Raw genomic sequence first — 25,811 nt, 5'->3', positions numbered from 1 at the left:
CTCTTGTAAAATTCGAATCTTCATAGGTCGGCTATTTATAAAAAGCTTAGGTTTGTTGTAAAAAAAACTGGATTTGTAAGAAGACATATATATATATATATATATATATATATATATATATATATATGGACTTCTTTTTAATTTTTCGTACATACATATGAATTATTTCTAAACTTCCCAATGTATATAACTAAAGTTAAACGTGTCGCACAATGAGCAAATTGATGAAAATTGATCTATTTATTGTACTGGTTTCAGACCTTGCGACCCAAAATCATTGAAAGTTTTACTTTGTGTATTTGGTTCATATCCGACTGCAAGAATTTAGTTTAATATCCTATCTTTTGCGGGATAACTTATCTATATATATAAGCACCGTCTGTCTGTATGTATGTACGCGAACTACTTCCGCATTTGTGGACCGATATTCGTGAAACTGGTACCAAAATGTTGCAAATTTTTTGGGGGTGGCTGCTGTGGGGTTTTTTTTTAAATTTTTTAATTTTTTTTTTTCTACAGAGGAGGGTATGTTTAATCTTTTTTTGCAATATTTCTGAACACATGGTATCAAAATGTTGCAAATTTTTTTGGAGATAACTACGATGCGGTTTTTTTAAGTGTTACACCCCCACCCACGCACCCACCCACGCATTCATCCACGCGCGTGCGCATTTATGGACCAATATTTTTACGAAATTGGTACAAAAATGTTGCAAATTTTTTTGAGAAAGCTGCTGTGTGGTTTTTTAAAGTTTTATCCCACCCACGCATTCACCCACGCATTCACACATTTATTCACAGACTTTTTCGAAATTTGTACTCAAATTTTGTTGGGGATGGCTACTATGATTTTAACAAATTTTTATCATCTTATTCATCCACCCACGCACCCATGCACCCATGTGCATACGCATTTATTGACTTGGTCACACCAATAAGTAATTTTAAATAAATTTGTGTACATGTTTGTGATTGCAAAAATTTGCAACATTTTGGTACTAATTTCGTGAAAATTGCATACAAATTAAAGGTTTATTTACACGAATTGCACACATAATCACAAATACGTACACAAATTTTTTAAAAATTACTTCTTGGTGTGACCAAGTCAATAAATGCGTATGCAAATGGGTGCATGGGTGCGTGGGTGGATGAATAAGATGATAAAAATTTGTTAAAATCATAGTAGCCATCTCCAACAAAATTTAACTACAAATTTCAAAAAAGTATGTGAATAAATGTGTGAATGCGTGGATGCATGCGTGGGTGGGATAAAACTTAAAAAAACCACACAGCAGCTTTCTCAGAAAAATTTGCAACATTTTGGTACTAATTTCGTGAAAATTGGTCCATAAATGCGCATGCGTGTGGGTGGAGGTGTAACACTTGAAAAAACCACATCGTCGCCAAAAATTTGCAACATTTTGGTACCAATTTATTAAAAAATCCGTTCATAAATATGCGATTGTGTGGGTGGATGCGTAGGTGAAAGCGTAAACTTAAAAAACCCCACACACATACACACACAGAGAGAGAGAGAGAGAGAGAGAGAGAGAGAGAGAGAGAGAGCGTGTGTCTTAAAGAAAGAGGGAGGGAGAGAGATAAGGAGAGAGAGAGCATGTGTCTTAAAGAGAGAGAGAGGGAGCGCGTGTGTTTTAGAGTGAGAGAGAGAGAAAGCGTGTCTTAAAAAAAGAAAATAAAATATCTGGGAGAAAGAAATAGATAACATAGTAGTCATCCACAAAAAAATTTAAACATTTATTTTGGTATAAATTTCGTGAAAGTCGAACAACAAATGTGGAAGTAGTTCGCGGTAATACAAAAAAAGAATTAATTTTTTGTGTTAAAACGGATTTAATATAGACTATATGAGGACCGCGAAGCGCGGTCCGAAAAGCTAGTGTTAATATAAGCATCATTCTCTCGCACGTGCTCACCATACCTTTCTTCCGATTCTTCCGGTTACCATAGTTATATAGGCAGAAAATCGATTGTATTTCTGGAGGGAACGATTTCACGGGACACATAAATTATATTTTTCGCGTAAGCCGGAAAACCAATTTCAGGGAATTAGGATGCATGCAAACTTTGTGATATACATTGTATATATTATGATTATTAAAAATTAAATATAAAATTATTATGACAGTTTGAATTTTTAGAAGCAAACGATTGCAGAAATTTTAACAGAATTTTGCACGCGTGTAGATTTTGTACTATACATAATATATATGGTATATATAATATTAAAAAAAATTTGCACGCGTGCAGAATTCTGTCGAAATTTTCAGCAATTATTTCTTCCTCATTATTAAAACTGTCGCAGTTTCAAAATTATGTTTAATCTTTAATAAAAAAAGAATGATAATAATATAATTATATTTTTTTCCAAAAATGTAATATATAAATATTAATTTATATTATATTTATATTATATTATATTCTAGCTTCCTTATCTCTCTTTAATAATAATAATATAATTAATATATAATAATATAACCAGGATACCTATATATATGAGCAAGTATACGTGTACTTTATTATATTATATATTAATATTATAATTGATATTACGATAATGTATTTCTGCATTATCGTAATATCAATTATAATATTAATATATAATATAATAAAGAAATATTATATTTAATACTACTTTACAGAATTCAAGTAACAAGCAGTAAAATTGTGCGAACATCTGCGCCATATGTCGTCCTCACGTTGTTCAAACAATCGATATCATTAATGTTTAATTTCTCTACTCGCGTTAGATTATGTACTGCAAAATAAGCCCGGTTTACATCGAACTTTGATTGCGTCGTTAATTCGATCAATAATTGCAATAGCTTTTCAGCGGTATCAATAATACATCGGATCATCAATTATGTATAATCATATACTGAGGTAAAAATTATATTTTCTTGTGAAATATCATTATATTTTCGCCACAAGTAAACGTCAAACAAATAATGATATTTCACAAAAAAATCTAATTTTTATCTAAATACAATCGATATCATTAATGCTTAATTTCTCTGCTCGCGTTAGATTATGCAAAATAAGCCCGGTTTACATCGAACTTTGATTACGTTGTTAATTCGATCAATAATTTGCAACAGCTTTTCAACGGTATCAATAATATATCGGATCATCAATTATATATAATCATATACTTAGGTAAAAATTATATTTTCATCACGAATAAACGTGGATAAATAAATTATTAGGCAATACAGCTTATCCCCAGGCTTATCATGTTCAAATTCCTGATTTCTTCATGCTATCAAAATGTGATACACACATTTATAAATATACGTGTAAAGAAATCAGGAATTTGAAGATGATAAACGAAAAATGAACATAAATATTTAACACGAATCGCAAGAAATTTTCAGGAATCCTTGAACTCTTAAGGAAACGACGTAACATGTGCGGCTTATAACGCGTGCGCTCGGTTCTACTTTAAGCCCGTATACATCAAAACGAGGTCAGAGGTCAGGAGCAATGCGATAACACGTTCCCTGCATAACGATGACACATTAGGTGCCTGAAGTGTCTGAATTGGGATATTCGAATGTTCTGTGTATCAAATTTAGTCCTAATCATTGTGATCATTATCGATATTCTTGCACCAACAATGCATTCCTCCTTCTATGTGTGTTTGTGACATGCAGTTTTAGACTTACTTAAAAAATATATTTGTCACATAAGTTAATATTAATAAGTTGTAATAAATATTACAGAGAAAGAGAAAGAGAGTGAGAGCTCTGTTTTAATAACATATGAAAGAATCGATATGCTTATTAATTGAAATTTTTAAAATCTAAATTTATTAACTAAATTAAGTATCCTATGAAATTGATTGCATTCTGCAATTTGATTTTATGATTCCATGTATTTATCCCATGCAGGATTAATTTGTAAAGAAACATGGTTTTTTAATCTAGAAATTAAATTTATTTTGGTCCCCTCTGATGCAAATGATTGAATTGATATGAATTATTATTTATATAATTTATTACTTACAACAGTAAATTAAATATTTGAATAATCATATAATACTTTTATAGAGATTGCATTATTAGAAACCATTTCATATATTTAAATATAAATATAATTCGAAACTCATAATTTCTATAATTGAAGTAATATTTCAGAGAGGCAAAATATACCTATATTTTATTTAACGTTGCCTTAATAAACTTAAAATTCACGGATATGCGAATTATATTTTGCGTCGCAATTATAACTACTGAAACAATTCGGGATATACATACAAATATATATATATATATATATATATATATATCTCATTACATTAATGTGTATACATTTGACATATAAATATATTTTTAAATTGCGTGAACGTCTGGTAACTGAATTTGGAAATTAACAACGCCTTGATTACATCGAGTTGACATTTATAACAGATTCAGATATTACGTTCGAGCGGCGTATACATAAATGATCTCAGTTATGCGGTCGCGGTTGTCAGTTGCGTTAGGTCTGAATTCGCAGAGCTGCATTTCTGATTCGCGCATCCAGGTTTAATAACGCAGAATTTGCACGCGAATTGTATGGCGAGCAGTGTGCTTAAATGATTTTAGAATTAGCTAGATAAAGATGAGATAAAAATATGTCAATTCATCTTAGATAAGATGAAGATGATTTTGTTTTAAATGTATCTAGATAAAAGATCAAATTATATATGGCAATTATAGAGTTATAAAAAAATGTAAATTGTAAAAAGGATATAAAAATTTATGTGTGTATTCATATTTTTATTTATAAATTTTTACTGCTTACTGCTTAAGTTCTACTATTTAAGTATTTTTATGTGCTATGATTCTAAATCAAAATTATCTGAAAATTATTTTGGAGTAATTTATAGTAAAGATAATACTTTTTTCATCTAAAATGCAGATATACATATTTTTATTCTATATATCTATATAAAGTTCTATATATCTATATAAAGATAAGATGACGCCAAAGTTTCATCTAGATGATCATCTAATTTTATTTAGATAACAGCACACACACACACACACTGATGACGAATTTCAAAGTTTGATACGATGAAATATCGACGCGTCCTATCAGATATCGGTGCCCGGATATGCGCGCGATATTACATACGAGTGCTATTGCCTGCGGTACGATATGGTTTATTCAATTCATGCGTTATCGATTATAGATCCAAAATCGATAGACGTCGGACGTGAAAGCGTGCTCGCTATTATATGTCACGCGTATGATAGCGAGAGAAATTGAAAGAGCGAGCGCAAAAAGATGACAATATGTTCGCTCTTGTATATACAGAGGATAGTACTTTTATTGTATGTGAAGAAAAATAAGTTTGAAATATATAACTAAAATACGGAGGGAATTGTTACGTCGCGAGAGAAAAAAATAATTCGTGCATTCGCGATTGAATTCAAAGTCATCGAGTGTATTGATTAGTGCAAAATTCTCAAAATGTATTTTTTTCCACACACCTCAGAGAGTTTTTATACTATAAAATTTAAAAGTCAAACTCCATGATTGATACTTTAAACCCGAGAAAAATTCTTTATCGAATGGAAGATTAGTCAATATAAAAGCGCGATATATTATATGTATTTTTCATTCTATTATAATTTTATAGCTGCAATCATCGTGTGATTATTATAAACACTTATGATATATCTTGAGATTATCATTATTTTATGTTTTAATACCGCTAAATTAAATATAGTATTTTTTTTTAGATTGTGTGGATTGGTTTATACTGCGTACCAATTTGTTGTCCATTTACAATTGCTTGATTCGAATCTGTAATTGATTCATTATAAAAAAAAAAAAACGTAAAAAAATTCCATCAGATAATCGATAAACGTGAGATTGGTATCTGTTCAAAGCAAACTATTCTATCAAATGTTCAATAATAGTGCATTCGATGATATTGCATGACAGATCTTTCGACAAGGTAAACTTCTCAATCAAATATATTGCTTTCGAAGAAATTTTATTATTCTTTCAAATTTTGTTACTGCTCACAATTTAATGATGAATATAATTAACCTTTAAATTTCAATAAAGTGGATGTAATTTTATTATACGAGTTATTTTATAAAATTTTTAATTTTAATGGCATGAAATATTTAATAAATTTAAGCCGAGGTTATTTTTAACGAAAATATTATTATTTATTACAACTAAATCAAGATATGCTAAGACTTAATATTTATTGCTTAATAATTATTGATTCATATCGATACCAGTATCTTTAAACCCACGTTTATTTTTCGCTTGCCAAAAGATGAGTCAGTTTAATGCAAAACGCATTTCGGGAAGCAAGCAGAGCATTTGCTTGGCATCGCCAGTCTAAAAGTAGCAACGATGCAGCACCGAGAGAACATTCAGAGACTCGTTTGCTGCTCGAATCCGTCTCGCGAAACCTACATTTTCGTTAATAGCGTGGTTCGTGAATTTTTAAATAAGTTTATACTTATCACTATTCAACAATATACATATGTGTGTGTGTGTGTGTGTGGGTGGGTGTGTCTGTGTGTTTCTTATATAGCGAATATACAGTGCATTTCATAATGAACGAAATAGCGGCTAAACGTCGTCGCGATGTGAGATTATCGTCAATTTTGTTATCATTAATGTCAAGAATATTGGAAAAGTGGTTTAAGATAGATATAAAACCGGAAATTAAAGTAATCCTCAGGATGGTGTTAGGGAGTGTAATTTAACGACGGGAAGAGATTTATATGTCATTCATTGCGATTTTTATTCGAATTCGAATCAGAAAAAAATGGAAATTTAGAAAAATCTTATTAAAGATATATAATATTACAAATTTCTCGTTCTTCAAATATTTCGACGCCTCTACAAAACTCGTGAAAATTTTAACAAGATACATAATTTTCTCATTACATTTTATAACACACATCACGTTCCAATAATTAATCAATATATTTCTATAACTTTTTTAACATAATTAAAATCCCGAATACTTGAGGTTAAATTGATTTAATTTAATCCCGATAAACGTGATATGTTCCATCCGGGAAAAAATCCGTGCTCTATTACGACAATATAAAATCTCACGCGTAATTAATCGCGCGGCGGAAATTAAAGTGGTAACGGATTATTAAGAAAATATAAAATATTACACGGCGCTTATTTATCGATATATCTCACGGGAAGCCTCGAGGCAATTTACGAGCGAATTGCTCGGGGAAATCCTGTGGTTAGATCTTAGCGCCCTTCAATTCGTCGCGAGATTCCCCTTGCGGAAAAGCGCACCCACGCGCAATTCACAGAGAAACGAAGTGGTCGTACAAATAAAAAATGAAAAAATCTCGAAAGACGATTCTCACGGGAGCAGAAGGGACGAAGAAGTTGCGTAATATCCCCGACGACCCTCATAACCGTGCGAGAATATAACTCCAATTTCTCGGCTTAGTGGAGAGACGGTGAATTCCATTCCAAGCGGTTTACCTCTCCAGCTTCCAGTTCGCAATCATGAAAAAAAACTCGATAAACGCGTATCTCATTCCCTGACTGTCGATCGATCCTAATACGATGGATAGTTTCTCTCTAGTGATTTCAATTCGCTTCCAATTTTTCTAATTAAGGGTGCGCGCGCGCGTCTAAACGTGTGGAAATATTGTATTAAACAGTTTGTGTTTCGCTAATTTTTGTGAAAGAGTTTTATGTAACAAAAATTGTGCCAGAAATTATGTAACGCGAAATGATTCTGATAGTTGAAAATACTTCGAGGAATTTTGGAGCGAGAATAGTATGTTACGCGAACGGAATTTGTTTTGACAAGTCAAACATCGTAATATAATATTTGCCGGCTCTAATCTGCAGGAATATTTAAAGTCTCCTATTAGCAGGAAGAAATTAATTTATGAAAGCTTTCTAAAATGTAGATCATGAAATAATTCATTGCCTGGGCGGTTTATCATTTGAAACGATAAAATAATTACGAAGGAAAATAATATATAAAATTAACGACAAAATAATATAATAAAGTTTCTAATAATATCATAGGAGTAAAGAATAAATAGAAATATACATATGTCTTCATTATACACACATATACATACAAATATTCCATGCCATCAAACTTTCAGTCTTTGCTCACCTAACAAAAGCAGGAGAATTGATCTGGATGAGATTCGAAAATTTCGTTTCGTCCTTACGTTAACGAACAAACTGTATATTAACCCTTTCACAATGTAGCACAGAAAAAGATGTACCATCAGTGTGTGCGTTGTATATATATATATATATATATATATATATATATATATATATAATAAAGTTTCTAATAATATCATAGGAGTAAAGAATAAATAGAAATATACATATGTCTATATATATATGTAGAAATATACATATGTATATATATATATGCACATTTAAAAAAACCAATTTATCCTTTTACAATTTGTATGAAACTTGACATGATATGATTTTTGAGGTTGCCGAATCCGAATATAATATCAGAATTTCAAAATAGCGGACCAAATTTGAAAATGGTTGGATTATTACAAAAATGAGTATATTAAAAATGATTGAAATCACTAAATCAAAATATATCTGAATTTTCTTATTCTAAATGTCAGATGAAACTTTGCTAAAAAATCACTTCAAAATAATAATTTATTTAAACTTTATCAAATATGTATCAATATTTTTTAGATCCGCTATTTTGAAATTTTAATATCACATTCAGCGAACTTAAGAACCTTGATACGAAAATTATTACGGAAGTTTAAGAAACTTCAAAATAGCGGATCAAATTTAAAAATGGTTGGATTAGTACAAAAATGAGTATATATAAAAAAATATTAAAGTCGCTAAATCAAACTATATATCTGAATTTTGTTATTCTAAATGGCAGATAAAACTTAGCTAAAAAAATCACTTCAAAATAATAACTTATTTAAACTCAATAACTTATTTAACTTCATCCAAAATATTATCAAACATGTATCAATATTTTAAATTTTGAAATTCCGAAATTTAGCAACCTTAAGAAGACCTTGACACGAAAATGACGACGAAAATCTAAGAAACTATTTTCTCACACACTGGTGGCACAAAACCCTCATTTTCGCCACACTGCGAAGGGGTTGATGCAATTGCTTTGAAAGACGCGTGCATCAGCATCCCCGTATACGCGTTCGCTGCTGCTCGCACGATCTGTATCCGACAGCAGCAAAACTTGCATCGGTAGCCGCAACTAGTCGCCTCGACCGGTTGTGCTCGGAGAGAGACATGTTGAACGATTGGCAGCCGCAATTGGTGACGGTGTGGTGGGAACGATGCGATGTATAAAGAGTCTCGTTGCGACCGCCACCAATTATTCTAACATCGTCGTCGGTCCTGTTTCGATAACTCGAAAGAAAAATCGTATCTCGTATCTCATATTCGACGCAATTCGGAAACGCGAGACGTTCCTCGAAGACTGGTTGTACGCAAGAGAGACCTTCCACCCGGATATCCTGTGATAAGGAACAGCGAATCTCGCTCGATCTGCATCGGAGTGGTGAATTTTTCGTGTGAAAAATCGGTGCCTCTCTTAGTTTCACGGCGAAGGATCGAATTATGCCGACGTGTACCTGCCAAAATAGGACTCTGGACGAGTCGGGGGAACACGTTTGCTCCCTGAAGCTACCGGTGGAGAAAGACAAGACCAAAGAGACCGGGGAATACACCGATCCGGTTAGGTAGAAGCGCTTTTTTTCATAGAGAGAAATGGAAAGTGTCATTCTTGGCTCGATCCGACTTGGTTTAAATAACTGAACCGATTTAAGACAAGATAGATGAAGGATAGAGGAAATAATATTCCGATTCGATTTCTACGTAGATTGAAACGAGTTATGCAGAAGTAAAAAAATTTACAAGTTCAAGTAGAAAATGAATTAATTTAATAGCCAGGCGCAAACATTAGGCGTAATAAACTTGTCTTCTTTTTTTTATTTTATTTTATGGTTATAGTCTTTTGAATCATCTCCAACAGATCGATTGATAAAAAAATTCATGCGTTTTGATCCTCAAAATGATCAAAGACGAAATGAAGAACAAGACGCATTAGCCAATCTAATCTAATTTTTATGCTTGGTTATTATTAATTCATCCACTTTCAATTTAAATTTTTAAACAGGATGTCCCAAAAATAAATATTAAAACTTCGGATCAAACTTAAGAAAGTCATTTAGAGATTTGCTCGTTTTGCTTTGTTTTGGAGAAAATCGCAAAAAAAAGAACAAACAGAAAGATTTTCACTGATGATGAGTATCCGATTGATGAATTGTACAAAAAACGTAGGAATGTAAACATAAACAAACTTAAGTAAATATAAATTTAACGTATAAGACGGGCAACAAGAGCCAAATCGCGGATGACAATGCGTTATCCTAACGAAACTAAATAATTTTTCGTTAGAAATAAATACCGGTGCACAAGGCACCAAATTTTTACTTGGACACGGCCAAGATTTTAAATATGAAATAATCTCATATTTTGAGATTTAATTTCAATACCCCTTTAACCCCCCTACGGAAAATAAATAAATAAATGCAAGAGAAAAATATAGATCCGAAAATCGCTGAATCGGGAATTTCCCGATTATATGAGATTATTTCATATTTAAAATCTTGGCCGTGTCCAAGTAAAAATTTGGTGCCTTGTGCACCGGTATTTATTTCTAACGAAAAATTATTTAGTTTCGTTAGGATAACGCATTGTCATCCGCGATTTGGCTCTTGTTGCCCGTCTTATACGTTAAATTTATATTTATATTACAGAGCCTTGTTAAAACTCTTATATTTGATACACGCTGGCTTAAAAAATGCGTTTGTTTACCAACATTAATATATATAACAGAGAAAAGTATATAATCGAAAGAATCTGAATAGCTCAGCTGGAAGAGCAGTCGCCCGGCAAGCGAAAGGTCTCGGGTTCGATTCCTGATTCAGCGATTTTCGGATCTATATTTTTCTCTTGCATTCATTTATTTATTTTCCGTAGGGGGGTTAAAGGGGTATTGAAATTAAATCTCAAAATATGAGATTATTTCATATTTAAAATCTTGGCCGTGTCCAAGTAAAAATTTGGTGCCTTGTGCACCGGTATTTATTTCTAACGAAAAATTATTTAGTTTCGTTAGGATAACGCATTGTCATCCGCGATTTGGCTCTTGTTGCCCGTCTTATACGTTAAATTTATATTTATATTACAGAGCCTTGTTAAAACTCTTAAACTTAAGTAAGTTTTTAATGAAAATCTTTTAGTTTGCTTTTCTTGCGATTTTTTTCAAAACAAAGCAGAAACAAAACAAATTTTTAAATAATTTTTCTTCTTTAATTTGTCGATCCTCTACATGCTCCCAAATTTTGATATTTAATTTCAGAACGCTCTGTATCAAAGTCCTTTCATTTTATTAAAAATAAATTTATTCGTCAGCTAATTTCGAACGAAGCTTAAAATTCAAAATCTTACTTAAAAATATTATAAAATTAGTTATGTAAATTATTTTTTTCTAAATTGATTAACTCTTTCGCACTATCAAACAAAAGGCAATTATTTAAAATATTTTATACATTTAAAAAAAATTTATTTTTTTTCAGAGATACCTTCATTAGCTAATCTTTAAAATGAGAAGAATTCTATTAAGCTTCTTTTCGCTATCGAAAAGATTGATCCTGCCACATCGTCAACAAAATATTTTTCCAATAACTATCAATCCTGACAAATTCAAAAAGAAACTAACAAGTAAAAATCTGTCATCGCGAGAGTATTAATATTTTACAATCAGTTTAACTTCCTTGTCAATAATTAATATATAAAAAAACGGATTGATGCCTGAAAGATCTCTTAAAGATTAGTTTGAGTTTTATAGTAGGGTTAAATCGTCTGTGAAGAGACGTCAGACGAGAACACACTTGCGATGCGAAGATCAGGTACAAGTACGACAGTTCGATTAAGCAAAATACCTTGTTCCTGAAAACTGGCAGTCGGATCGGGTCTCTCCACGAACAGTCCCGAATGACCACAAGAATCGATTTTATTCACGGAGTTGCTCGAGGATATCGTATAATGTCAAGCAAGCACGTGACTTATCGGAAAAATACGCTCTCTTATTTCTCAAATGTCGTTGAATCATTAATTTCAACTTCATTAAAATTTAACTGCATTATTCACGTCGTACCTTGTTCAGCATATCACAGAAATTACGATGTAACTTTACAGAACGAGCTCTTTTTCACGAGTTTTTACTACATATATACTATTAAAATTTAGTACCACCTTTTTTGTATTATAATTCTATGTTTCGAGCATAAACGAGGAAATTCTCCGATCTTCGAAAGTGAACAATATCGGAAGTTATGGTGAGTTGCGCGAAACAATGAACAATAACTCGTCGCGATTCTGCAACGAAGATGCATATATAGTCGTGTCTCGCGATGGAAACGTAGACCATGCGTTTTCACACATTCCTCACATTATTCCTGAACATAGTTTCCGTCGAGTTCCGTCGTGGAGAACCGCAAAGAGAATAATAGAAAGCCAGCGACGGTTGACAAAAGCAGATAACACAAAAGCGGAGACACCTTGGTAAAAGTCTTCGAAGGTATTTCAGGTGGCAGGAAGCAACGAGAGTTCTTTTATTAAATTTACAAAAAAATAGTGATAACAGTAGGGTGCAAAACTTTTATTCGCAACCATAATAAAAAAAAATGAAAAGAGTATGTTGTCAGATTACATGCACTTACAATTAATTTCCCCCTTCGATTTTTATTCGATAACGGATAAAGGAGACGGTTCTTCGAAGAAATTACTTTATCTGATAATGTGACAAGGTATGAAAACCCATTTACAACTGTGCTCAATAGGAAAATGCGATTGTTAAAGATCAGATTATACTAGATTTTCCTTCTTGATTTTTATTCAATAAGAGGAAACGTTTCGAAGAAACTCCTTTATCGGGAGACGGATTAATACGCATCTGCACTCGAAGATACACTGAAAGACCATCATTATAATTAATTGCAATGCTTCACTTTTCAATATTAAATGTATAGAATAATTCACATTTTCTATTATTTCGTACGCATAAATTAATTAAATTAAATTTCAATTAAATTTTATTTTATTTTTAATTAAGAGAAAAAAAATTATATAATTATCTCTACAATATTAAAATTTAATTTACTAAAAGCTTTCTATTTGCTGTTAAATAACTCTATCTGAAATTTATTCTCCAATTAATTTCAGAGCTAAACTTTATCAATATAAAGTATAGTTTGATTAGAAAATTGTTAATTATCGTGTTGAAAGGAAAAATTAAAAAATGTGATAGAAAACATGTTTGAATTTTCTTTAAAAAATAAATTTACTTGGTAATTACTTTCGTCAAATTGTATATTCAAAAGAGCAAAAAGTAATTCCGAACATTCCATACAAGGTGAGGCATTTAAATGTGATTATACATTAACGAGTTATGCAAAATTCTGGGGAAAAAATTAGAGAAAAAATAAGTCACAATAATAAATCCTCACGAAAAAAATATTTTATCTTATGCAATCGCATGTGTTAATTCTCCAATAAAATTCATAATTGAATTCCAAGTATTTTAATTTTATACAAACGCATATATTAATTTTGCAATAACATTGATGATTGAATTCGAATTAGAGAATAATTTACTTATTCCGAAAGTTTTCCGGTTTTGCCGGAAGTAAGTAGATACCAAAATATAATGAGAGTACCTTAATTCTTGACGCGAACGTCGTGATGATTAAATGGATGAATAGCGCGCGATTTTGCGACTGTAAATAGAAACTAATCTCGACAACGGTCTATTGGGACTAAAGAAATGTATACATTTGTGTTGCTGAACGATATCACAAGTCCAGGAACAATGAAAGGGAACAGGTAAACTATCGGATACTTTCTTCTTCCTTCTATAAAAAATTCTCGGTAAAAGTCTGGAAAGGCAAACAGTCGGACGAACCTTAAGATGAACAAACATCTATGATTCTGTTGTTCCATTCGGATCGATTTTGACCCATTTTCATTTCTTACGTCTTCTGACATTTCAAATTTTTATTTCTACATTTTTAGATAAATTGGTACATTAATATATATATTTTTTTTTATTTTATTTGTCAAGCGTTAAAAAAAATATTATAGCTTAAAAAAAAAAAAAAAATATATATATATATATATATATATATATATAATATATATGCACAAATAAAAATATGCATAAAATTTCAGAAAAATTGATACTAAATTCATCTCGAAATTGAAATTCATATGTCGTAATAGCTTCGGAATACACCTTATATTTGGTGAGAAAAATTACTTGAGAAGATAATAATAAATAATAATATTAAAACGTTTTCCACAAATGTCACAAGTGCAACGATCTGATAATCCGGGAAAGAATTTTTTTCCGATAATCACGTCGCACATTTTATATCGCTTATCAAGAGACGTCAGAAATGAAGTATAATTATTCGGCCAATGAACGGAGATATGTGACTTATTGTTAATTACGATGCGCGACTCTGTCGGTGGCCGAAACTGATTAAGGCTTACGAGCGCATTAACGAGATCAATTTTCGACGCTGATGTAATTAGCAATATGCCCTTCGTTTGCCGGAAAATTACGTTTGTGACGTCACGTTAAAGGCTATCTCTGGAATTTAATCGGACCTTGCTCGTTCGTTCGCTTTGTTGCGCGCGACGATCCAAAAATTGTACAGATTCGTGATTTTATAGACACATGCTTGCGAAAATTGAGCAAAAAATTGTAATTTAAATCAGTTTGAAATTAAATTTAATTAAAATACTTTACGCGAAACTAATGTAAACTTTCTTTTTGCTTAAATAGATACTATTAAACATTCGAAATTCCTTCAGTAATTTACAGAGTATTATTTTACGATGTAACAAACAATTATCGAGTACTCATTGATTTAAGTCCAGAGTTATAACGTTTCGTAAACGCGATGTGTGACGCACATGCCAGAAATGTAAATAAAGCATTTTGATATAGCTTTGATATCAAGATGCCGTCACATGTTTGCGTTACATATCTCACGTGAAGTTATTTCTTTATTGCATTAAATGTAATAATTGTGTGAAGGAGAGAGAGAGAGAGCTCTTTGACGGAACGTAGTTTTTGAAACGTTCTGCGCGAATGTAAATAAAATACATATATTTTTCATTTCTCGCACAGGTACAGCGATGGCTCCGTACGGTTACGAAATCCCAACATCGAGCTCATGGACCAGGATATATTGTATCATCTCGCGCTCGGCAGCGGTTCCCACGACCTCGTCGAAATGTTCGGCGACGTCAAAGTAAGTCGGATAAATAATTCCCTGTTGTTTATTTGCAACGAGAAAATAAAGCGAGATGTTCGTGACAAAATGTAAAAGGTCTCTTGATTGCGAGACTTGAAACTTTACAAATGTATATATACCCTTCGATTTTACATCTCTCAACTTTTTTAGTTAACAAAAAATTAATTAACTCTGCTTCCAAACTTTTTAATATTCAATATTCAATATCTTGGTAACTAAGTCTGGAATTAAAACTCTATTAAAATAAAAGTCGTTTGAAATTGAGTAATTGATTTTTTTTCTTATTTCTACATTCTTGAAATTCCATTTGCGAAGCCGATTTATTTCATTTCCAATCAATATATTTAAAAAATAGCATGTGTGAAATTTAACAACAATATATGTATAACTATTGGCAAATATTTAAACAATTATTATTATTATTAGTATTACGTCCTATTATTATCGTCTTATTATTATCGCCCTTACCGAATGCCTGATTCTTTTTGAATTAAATACGAGATTAAATATTATATAATTTAATATATTTCATATTAATGCATCGTCAGATATTATAAAAATGAGTCAAATGAAATTATCAGAGAGAAGCATGATTACGTCGTTATTATTTAATTGTCTTTTTTCTTTAACAAGCTGCATTTTAATTACATCGTTCTTGCGTGTTTATACATTATATTGATTACACAATGCATATTGATAAATATTACATGAAATTTTTCAACGAAATGTAATTGTGTGTAAAATCACCCGATAATTATGTCAACGTGAGAGATTCTGTCGTATTCATATAAAGTATAACCGCAGAAACAGATTGCTCTCGCGTGTTTTAAATTTAATTAAAAAATTGAAATTAAAATAATATATCGTGAAGTATATGTATCGCATATCACGGAAATGATATACATATAAATTATATAATATATAATTTCATTCGAATGTGTTTATTAGTATCTATTTAATTTAAAAATTTACATAAAAATTCTAATTTTATTTTTTATAAATTCTTTGTATTCTATTTTTCCAGCACCTGTTTAGCTATTAAATTAAGTAATCAGTCTTATTTTTAATATACAGTCGCGTTCAACTCATACACAAACATTATTGCGAAAAAAAATGTTAACAGGAAAAAAAGAGAAAAAATATATAAACTAATTGTTAAAGCAACACGTTCGGGATCTATCTTCTCGCATAAAACAATATGACGTAAGATGTTACATCATAAATATCGGGCTTTTTGACCTCCTTTGATAAAGGTATAGTTAACATTTCTTGACCGATATTTATTACATTTGTCAATAATCGATTCGGTCAATGCGTCTTCGCTCTCTGCAGCTGACACTCGCGATTCGGATCGCAGAAAAGCAAATATATGTATATATACGTATACATATACTAGTCGCGATATATCGCAATTGCGCGCGAGGCTGACGATGTCACGCGATACGCTCGTGATGTCGGCCAATGTCGATAAATCGCAAAATATATTTCAATGACGTGCAATTACACCATCGAGCATTGCTCGTTTATTTTTATCATCTTAACCGACCGATCTTTGACATTTAAGAATTAGGTGTGACGTCTCTCCGAAGTGACAGATTCCGAGCGCGCGTCGCTTTAACAATCGATTCACGTCCGCTTCCTCTTTCTTCCTTCTTTCCTTTCTCAAATTTTTTGTAATAATGTTCCTACGTTTTAGTTCGTCTGTATGGGCGGCACGCCGAAACGGATGGAAAACTTTGCAAACTATATCATGAAGGAAATTGGTCACAAGCTGCCAGCCGGAACGACTCTTCTCGACATCACTAAGAACTCTTACCGCTATTCTATGTACAAAGTTGGCCCGGTTCTCTCTATTAGCGTAAGTCCATTCTTTTGGCATTATCTTTTAAAACAAAAGACATTATGGGACAAAAGTTTTATTTTATTTCGATCAATTATCAAGGAAGGTCAAGTAGAACGGACAAACGAGAAATGATTGAGTTTTTCTTTTTTTAAAATGTTTTATCGTAATTGGAACCTGTTCAAATAGTAAAAACATTTACACCGCCGGCCAGATTTAATTTTATACAAACACGTATTTATTTAGCGCGGCGTTTAATAAGATAAATGTTGCTCGTGATATACGCTTGAAAGTTGTTGTCCTTTAATTCATGCAAATCAAGACCAATCTCGCATAATTCGACTGATCGATACGCATTGAATTTTTCTGAATTTACGGCAGCTCTGTGTATAAATCATATACATATTGAATCATGGCGTATTAAATAATTTCCACAGATTTCTAGTATATCAATGATATATTATAACGATAGTATATAACATATAAAAACCAATATAAGTATATTTAAATAAACATCAAACAATTATTTTAAAAATTCTAAATTAATATTTTAATAGAGAACTTTCGAAAATTAGAAAATAGTAAATTGACATTTATATTTTATGAGGACTTGATTTTTAAAGATTTAATTAAAAATTGATTTCAAATGAATGATATATTTATAGAAAACAACTGTGTGTGGAAGTTTCAATGACAGTCTCATATGAAAGTCACTGCCATTTTCGCGAAACATATTCTGATCATGGATAATATTATTAAAAAAATCATTAAAAAAATGTTATTCATTTTTTTACGTGTCTAAACTAAACGGTTAAATCATTTTTCATTATCTTGTTTTGTGCGAATTACGCACACAGTATATCGAACAAAATTTGAAACGCAATTTCATTATTGTTTAAATGATAAAAACAATTATTCATGACAGACGCCTTTTACGAATGAATATTTTCTCGACATCGCAGATTTTTACCACAAAACAAATATATATTTTATTTATTCGAGGAATTTAAAATTTGTGCAAGTATAAATAACTAGTTTATTTAAATAAAAATATTCCATATTTCCATTGAAATGGAACTGTAAAAAGGGTGATTGTGGAATAATAGAATTTTCTAAGCGTAACAGATTTAAATTAAAGAGTATTGAGATTTATATATAATTAATATTAAATTCGATAAAATCCCCCCAAAAAACAAACGTCATTATTTGAAAAAAAATATATATATTTAGCATGGTATGGGCGTACCTTCGGTCAGCATCCTGCTCCACGAAGTGATCAAGCTGATGTATCATGCGAAAGTGAAGGACCCAGTCTTCATCAGGATTGGAACTTGCGGTGGAATTGGCCACGAAGGTGGTACGGTGGTTATCTCAGAAGAGGCTGTGGACGAGACGATAAAGTCTGACATGGAATTGGTCAGTCTTCTTCATTCAAATGTTTCATGTACCATATATTATAAAAAATTAAAAAGAGCGAATAATTTAATTATCACAAATATCTTTCGAAATCTAATATAAAATATAATATAAAAATACAATATAAAATATAATATAAAAATCCCTAACAGCATACATATCCGAAAGACATTCAGAGGATATCCAGAGGATATCCAGAGGACATTCGAACAGATATTCATATCCTCAAGACATTCTTCGGGAATGTGTGCTGCTGGAGATATAATATAAAATATAATAAAAAATGAAATATAATAAAAAATGAAATATAATATAAAAGAAGATTGAAAATGAGGATTATAAGCGCGAATTTCGTTGCAGATGGTTCTTGGGAAGCTGGTGCGCAGACCGGCCAAGCTGGACCGGCAGCTGGCTCGCGATCTTAAGGCCCTGGCCCATCGTGACGATCCCTACGACACCGTGGTCGGGAAGACCATGTGCTCCAATGATTTTTACGAGGGCCAAGGTCGACTGGACGGCGCGTTCTGCGAGTTTTCGGAGAACGAAAAAATGGACTATCTTACCAAGCTGCAGAAGGCCGGAGTGGTGAACATCGAGATGGAGAGTCTCTGTTTCGCCGCTCTGACGCATCACGCCGGCATCCAGTCCGCTGTTGTGTGCGTCACGCTGTTGGATCGACTCAAAGGCGATCAGGTATATCTAATCTGTAGATTAGAATTGCGTTTTCGTTTGCTCGCATCGCGACTCGACCTATATATCGTGTATGTGGCGAACAAACGATTATCACTGTTCGACTAAAAAATTATTTTTCTTCGAACACCGGAACACGAAACTAGTTTCTTATAGTTTTTTTTTTATACAATCCGATTTTTAAATCGCTCCACTCAGGTAGAAATCTGCCTCGATTTGCAAAGATTAAATACAGGGCCTAAGTAAAAAAATCCAGTTTGAAATATCTGTCTATAAGTCCAGAATACACCCTAGAAATTTACCTTTATTTTACTAAGGAAAAAATGAGCGGAAAAATCTGCATGGATTTTAGATCGCCACTGACATATTTTTCCCAAATTAGAATAAATATAAAACTATATAGGGCCACCAGGATTGAATAATTTAGCTTATAGAAATAATTATAATACAAATCAAGAAAATATTTAAAAAAATTATAGGTCCTAGTTAGACTCCAAATAATTTTTCTACAAATTCTGGGCGTAATCTTGAGCCCACGCGCCGATTATGCAATAGGGCCTCGACGATTTAGACGTCCCAAATTTTACACAGGTTTTAGGTAGATTTTTCACCTGGATTCCAGAAATATTTTCAAAAGAATATATGGAACCCTGATTAGTTCCAGACAAAATTTCTACCTGGGACTACGTTACTATTTTAAGAAATGTTTAGGGCTATTTTCACGAACTTCGTCATATAACTATAATATGTAACGTGCTGGAGAAATTTTATTGTAATTACAATATGTTGTTAGGACTTTTAACACTCAAAAGAAATTTTTGATATCGGTTGTGGTTAATAAAATATCCATAAATATTAAATATGAGCTGTATTGTGAAAGTTAGCCGTGATTCACAATTAGGTTATTGAGGATTTACTAAATAGCTTTCAAGATTTTTTTAGGTCATTGAATACGAATTCGATGTCAAAATTGTCAAATTTAAAATGTCAAAAAATGCTTTTTTTTATATAAATTCACCATATTGAGTTCGTCATTTTGAGTTTGACCATTTTAACGCTCGATTCGTATTCAGTGACCTAAAAAACCTTTAAGATTGAATAAACATTATTAAAATTTATTATAAATCGTCAATGACCTAAGTCACAGCTAACTTCCGCAATACATCTCATTTAACTATGGATATCTTATTGACCATAACTGACATTAAAAATTCCTTTTGAGGATTGAAAGTCCTAATAATATATTTTATTCTGATTGCAATAAAACTCAAAATCGTGATATGGTGGAATAATATGATAACCAAATTCATATTCAGCATCCAAAAAACTGTAAGAAACTAATCTCGTTCCGGTTAACTTTTTTGTTGAACAGATCATTACCTCTCTGTATTTTATCTTTTGCGAAACTTGCCCAAATTTTTGCGACGTGTATTATAGGGTATCACTTATTGAACATGAAATGATTAAAAAAAAAAAGATCTCGCAGTTACGATATAAAATCTCTTAAACTTCCACAATACAGCTGCTAATCTAATCGATTGCTCCCATGATTTGAAAAGGTTCTAGCACCCAAGGAAGTGTTGGAAGAATGGCAGATGCGACCCCAGCAGCTAGTTGCTCGCTACATCACCACGTACCTTCAACGAAAGGGTCGTCTTTCCCTGGAAGGTTCCCACGGTTCCATGTACGTGAAGAGTCCGCGTCGGTTCAAATTGGTGCAGCAGGAATCCGAGAATTACGATTAAATGATCGTGACACGAGTTGAAAAATATGCTACAAAGATCTCCTGGGCTCACGATGCGATCGGACACACATCGGCTCGATTTTCGAGTCGGCGATCGCAATTAATTTACGTCGCACAAACCGCCCCGTAGATTCACCTGTTTTCTATTTATTTGCAAACAAAATAATTTTGCTCATAAGTCGCGCAGCAGAGACGCGCCCAAAATAAATTTGATTTGAAATAGAAGATAAACGGGGGATGTAAAAAAACAGGAGCAGATTTGGTCTATTTAATTTAAATATTGTGTACGGCATAATGCCGTACATAAAAGCTTTTTTCTTGAATAACGCAAAACACATTATAAAATTCCTATTATTGTATCCGTTGTTCTACGTGATATTTAAATTACTTACAAATCTGCCCCAATATTCAAATTTTTCTGATAAAATCCTTGATTAAAAACATTTGATTCTTTTTATCGAATGAGAATATTTGACAGTGCAGATGACTTGCACAAAACTAAGTGGCACAATTTTATTTCATATTTAATTTGGTACTACTTTTTACAATATTTAATTGGCTCAAAATTAAATTTGTTTTGCTGAAAAATTGCCTGGGTCTTTTTGCGTTTTATGAATTACTGATAGTAATTTTAGCCAAAAATTATAAAACTTCTCGCATTGCGAGAAAACCATCGTACGCGCGACAATGATGCGGTGATTCCCGAGAGATTCATAAGAAAATTAAAATGACTGTCAAAGTTTCACCGTTTATTTCGCGCGGTGACCCAAGTACAAAGTGTGCAGGAATTTGCAAACTGCGCTCGAACGAGAAAACCATGCACATTTTTCACAAACATATCTTTTGTGATCAGTTGCATAAGCTTTGATTAGCACAAATTATAAATAATAAATATATCTTATAATCCGCGGTATCGAAATAAAATCGTCACTTAAAATAAAAACACGTCAGCAAATTCCAGATATATAACAACTGCGATAAGGAAATGGAATAATCGGAGGGAGTTAATCGAAATTATGATGCAATTGATCACATTTCGTAAAGATTTAATTTTAGGGGACAAGAACGTACAGCACGTTCACGTATTTGCCGATTAAATGATGAAGAATTCTTTTTCTGTTGTACCCTAAATGAATGACGACGATTGTCTCGTAAATTTTCAGGGATTTATATTGAGAATTTAGAAAACAAGAAATTCGCTAACGGACCTATCCGCGGTTTGCGTGTTGTATCGAGAGCAGTTTCGAGAGAGAAATTGTACATTTAGCCTCGCGTAATCGCCGACGTGTAATAGACATACGCGGTGATACGAAGAATCTATATACGTATTAATTACACTCTTTAGAAAGTTTGGTAGCACACATTCCATATAAAAATATATATAATATAGTCGAAGAACTAGCGTGTTTTCGTTCAATTGTTATCCGTAAGATAGACCGGGGACTATCATATATTATATATATATATATATATATATGTAAGTTTTGAGAATATTCGCAATCATGATTCGAATGACGGAGATCGGATTGGAAATTGTAATGAAACGTTTGAATAGAGATCATTGTCTGATAAATAATATTCTTCTTATAAATGCTTCGAAATATTTTGAAAAAAAAAAAACTATGGCGCGGAACGAAAAAAATAGTCAACAAATAATTGTTCTTAATCCTTTCTCAACTTCTCCTTATATCGATCAATCAAGATGCTTGTGCAATGCCATGTCGCAAGATATTTATAAATGTTATATTATAATTATATATAATTATAAATTATAAATTAATTTATATATAATTATATTATAATTATAATTAGTGTTATGTGTTGTATCTCATTATTGTGTGCAAAAAATGCGATTTGAGTTTTCTATTAAATACTGTTGAAACAAGATAATCGAAGATTCTCGATTACGTAGAATGTATTGCACTATAATATTATGATATACCAATGCGCTATGATAACCAGTTCAAATGGGAACGACCGATCTATCACGAAATTCAATTCAGAAAAAAAATTCACGAATCTCTTCATTCTCATAAATAACCATTTATAATTCGTATATTTTTGTCACAAAAAATGATGGAAAATTTTCACAACACAAAATAACCAATATTTTCACACAAATATGTAATATTTATATGCATTCATGCATATTTAAGCGAATTATATAAATCGTGAGCATTTTAAAAGCAAAAACAGAAGATAACCGTATATCTTATTAATAACAAATACAAAAATACAAAACTATAGCGAAAACTGGCAAAACAAGTACGCGACCGATAATCGTGATATTTTGTCCACAGGGTTGGGCAAAAGATTATAATATTTTACAAAAAAGAAATTTTTTTCGGGTTTTAACTCGATAAATTTTTATGAATCCTATATCCTACGTACTATAAAATATTATAAACGCGAAGATTTTATTCAGAATATGAAATCCTCAAATTAAATTAATATTAATATATATATTGCATTTTATTCATAATTTTATTTTTATCGAAGATAATGTTAAACAACATATATTTGAAATACTGTCCAGCCCTGAGCGTCCGCGTTATATTCTATTCGTTCGTTATTATTATTAATATTCTATTATCGTAGACAGAGAGAAATAGCAAAGTTGTATAATTGTATGATACACCTTCGTTAAGATTGTTGCTAGCAAATGGATACGATTTGCATTCGTCGCTCATATTCATCGCGACGCAAGGAATTTCAGAGCCTAGAGTCTCGATATGTAATATAACAGATCACTGACATTGTTATACGCGTGATTTTTCTATTTCTATGTACCCCCTCAAAAAATGTATTTCATTATGGCACGTCGTTAGTGTCAAACAAATGAGAATTTCTTTTCATTGTACTTGTCATTTTTTCTTATCATATTTTCTTTGCAGTCTGAGATCAACCAGAAACACTCTTCATTCGCAAAATGTGCTAAGATATCAATTTTACATTTTTTAAGTTAATTACTCTTAGGTGTTGGCAATAAAATATACAGGCTGTTCCAAAAAGGTTGAGCACATACATATATATAGCAGAATGCGACCTTCAGATAATCCTTCCGTTTTACGAATTTTTAAAATTAAAGAATTCAATACAAAAAATAAATAATGGATTTATTTAATTAATTAAAAAATAAATAATAAATTTATTTTTTGTGGAGAAAAGAGAATTATAAGATTTACCCAACATTTTAAAATTCTGAAAGAATTATACTGGATTGTTTTCTTTCTTTTTTAATCGAGTGTGCCATTCTTGCGCTGAATATTTAAATTATTGAAAGTGAAATAATTATAAATAATTTAAAAAACTCTCAAAACACGTTTTTTTTAAATTGTGTACATCATTTTCGGAACAAACGGGTATATATTTTTTTCATCGATTCTTATCGTCATCATATATGTTTCGTTCCACGAACAACGACATATCTGTGATGCATATTTATAACATAGATGAAAAATATTAACAAAAAATGTGTACCTAATGTTGATATGTATAATATACATATGTATATATTTATTCGATTTTATCTACTCTCTTCGTGAATCCATAACGCTTTTACTTCTCCTACTCACAATGTTATAATATTTATTCTATAAAATCTTCACTGTTACAACCACTCTCTCTCTCTCGCATATAACTATATTATAATATTAATCTATAATCAAATGTCGATATCAGCGCGATATTCTGTTATTCGTAAGTTCGTTAATACATATATAACTATCTAATTGTATTCTCACTGTATAAATTCGATTATTTATATATTAATCTCCACGAGACGTTTAATGTGTCCTTTTAAAAATTAATTGCTGGTACATAAGTTACAAAGAAAAAAAAAGAAAAAAAACACGTTGTTGATTGTACGTTATAAAAGGACAATAAAAAATATTAGGTACCTAGTAGTTGATTCTTATCCTCAATTTCATTCCAAGTTTGAAAATGAAAATCAGACGAAATTATTCACGCGATTCGAGCGAAAAACTGCCTATTATCTAATTAAAAGTACAGAAAGCGGACCGAACATGCATATTTATAAAATAAAATAATATAATATATAAAATAATATAATAAATAAATAAATAGTATATATGTGTCTCCGAAGATAAAACAATATTATATTAGGCTAATGAGGGCTCTATTCGCAAAGTTTTTGCGAGAGAGAGAATTTTTTCATTTTTGACAATTTTCTGCTGCTAGTCAATCGTTTATCTCCGATAAACCTAAGTTAGAGATGCTCGAATATAGATTAGCTTTCACTCTATGAATTTCGAATGATTAGTAAATCCGGTTTGCATATCTTATTCTGATGAAAAGTGCGCATATAAAATGGAAAATGGATTGACATACTATGATATATTCCGTGAAATCTCGTTTCAGATTCAGTCGAGATATTAGATATTACATTTTAAAATAGTATTCGTATTCTTTTATATTTTCTCTCGCTATAAAAGATCTCTTTTACTTTTTCTAATGTAATGCAATCTCCTAATAAAATTCTCTTTAAAATCTTATTTTCTTTTTTTATATAAGAAATAAAATATTCCACTTTTCTATTATGAAATTCGGTATTAAGAGAAACTCGATCCATTAATAAAATCCATATACAATTAAAATTAAATTAAATTAAAAATAAAAATAAATAAAAAATTAATTTAAAATTCAATTAAATTAATTGGAAAACGTTGCTCATTTTTATTTAAGAATGTTAAGCATATATATAGCATTTAAAATATGT

The 25,811-nt window shown here is 31.3% G+C and overlaps 1 protein-coding gene across 2 annotated transcripts in view; it reads left to right on the top strand.

The window, feature by feature from the left end:
- Positions 1 to 24,971, top strand: part of LOC114941886 (uridine phosphorylase 1) — a 31,313-nt gene extending 6,342 nt beyond the window's left edge. The window contains exons 1-6 of one of the 2 annotated variants that reach the window (XM_029317043.2): positions 9,032 to 9,734; positions 15,257 to 15,380; positions 17,080 to 17,241; positions 18,454 to 18,639; positions 19,000 to 19,332; positions 20,889 to 24,971. In XM_029317043.2, coding sequence (XP_029172876.1) covers positions 9,613 to 9,734; positions 15,257 to 15,380; positions 17,080 to 17,241; positions 18,454 to 18,639; positions 19,000 to 19,332; positions 20,889 to 21,074 — 1,113 coding nt within the window. In that variant the 5' untranslated portion in view covers positions 9,032 to 9,612 and the 3' untranslated portion in view covers positions 21,075 to 24,971. Of the gene's footprint in view, positions 1 to 9,031; positions 9,735 to 15,256; positions 15,381 to 17,079; positions 17,242 to 18,453; positions 18,640 to 18,999; positions 19,333 to 20,888 lie in introns of those variants that run through there. The other variant, XM_029317044.2, reaches the window with a different exon arrangement.
- The last annotated feature ends 840 nt before the right edge of the window (positions 24,972 to 25,811 follow it).

The sequence above is a fragment of the Nylanderia fulva genome, unplaced genomic scaffold (assembly GCF_048542155.1).
Source record: "Nylanderia fulva isolate GAGA-0341 unplaced genomic scaffold, ASM4854215v1 Scaffold36, whole genome shotgun sequence".
NCBI classification, from domain to species: Eukaryota; Metazoa; Arthropoda; class Insecta; order Hymenoptera; family Formicidae; genus Nylanderia; species Nylanderia fulva.
This window is presented reverse-complemented; position numbering and strand designations above follow the sequence as displayed.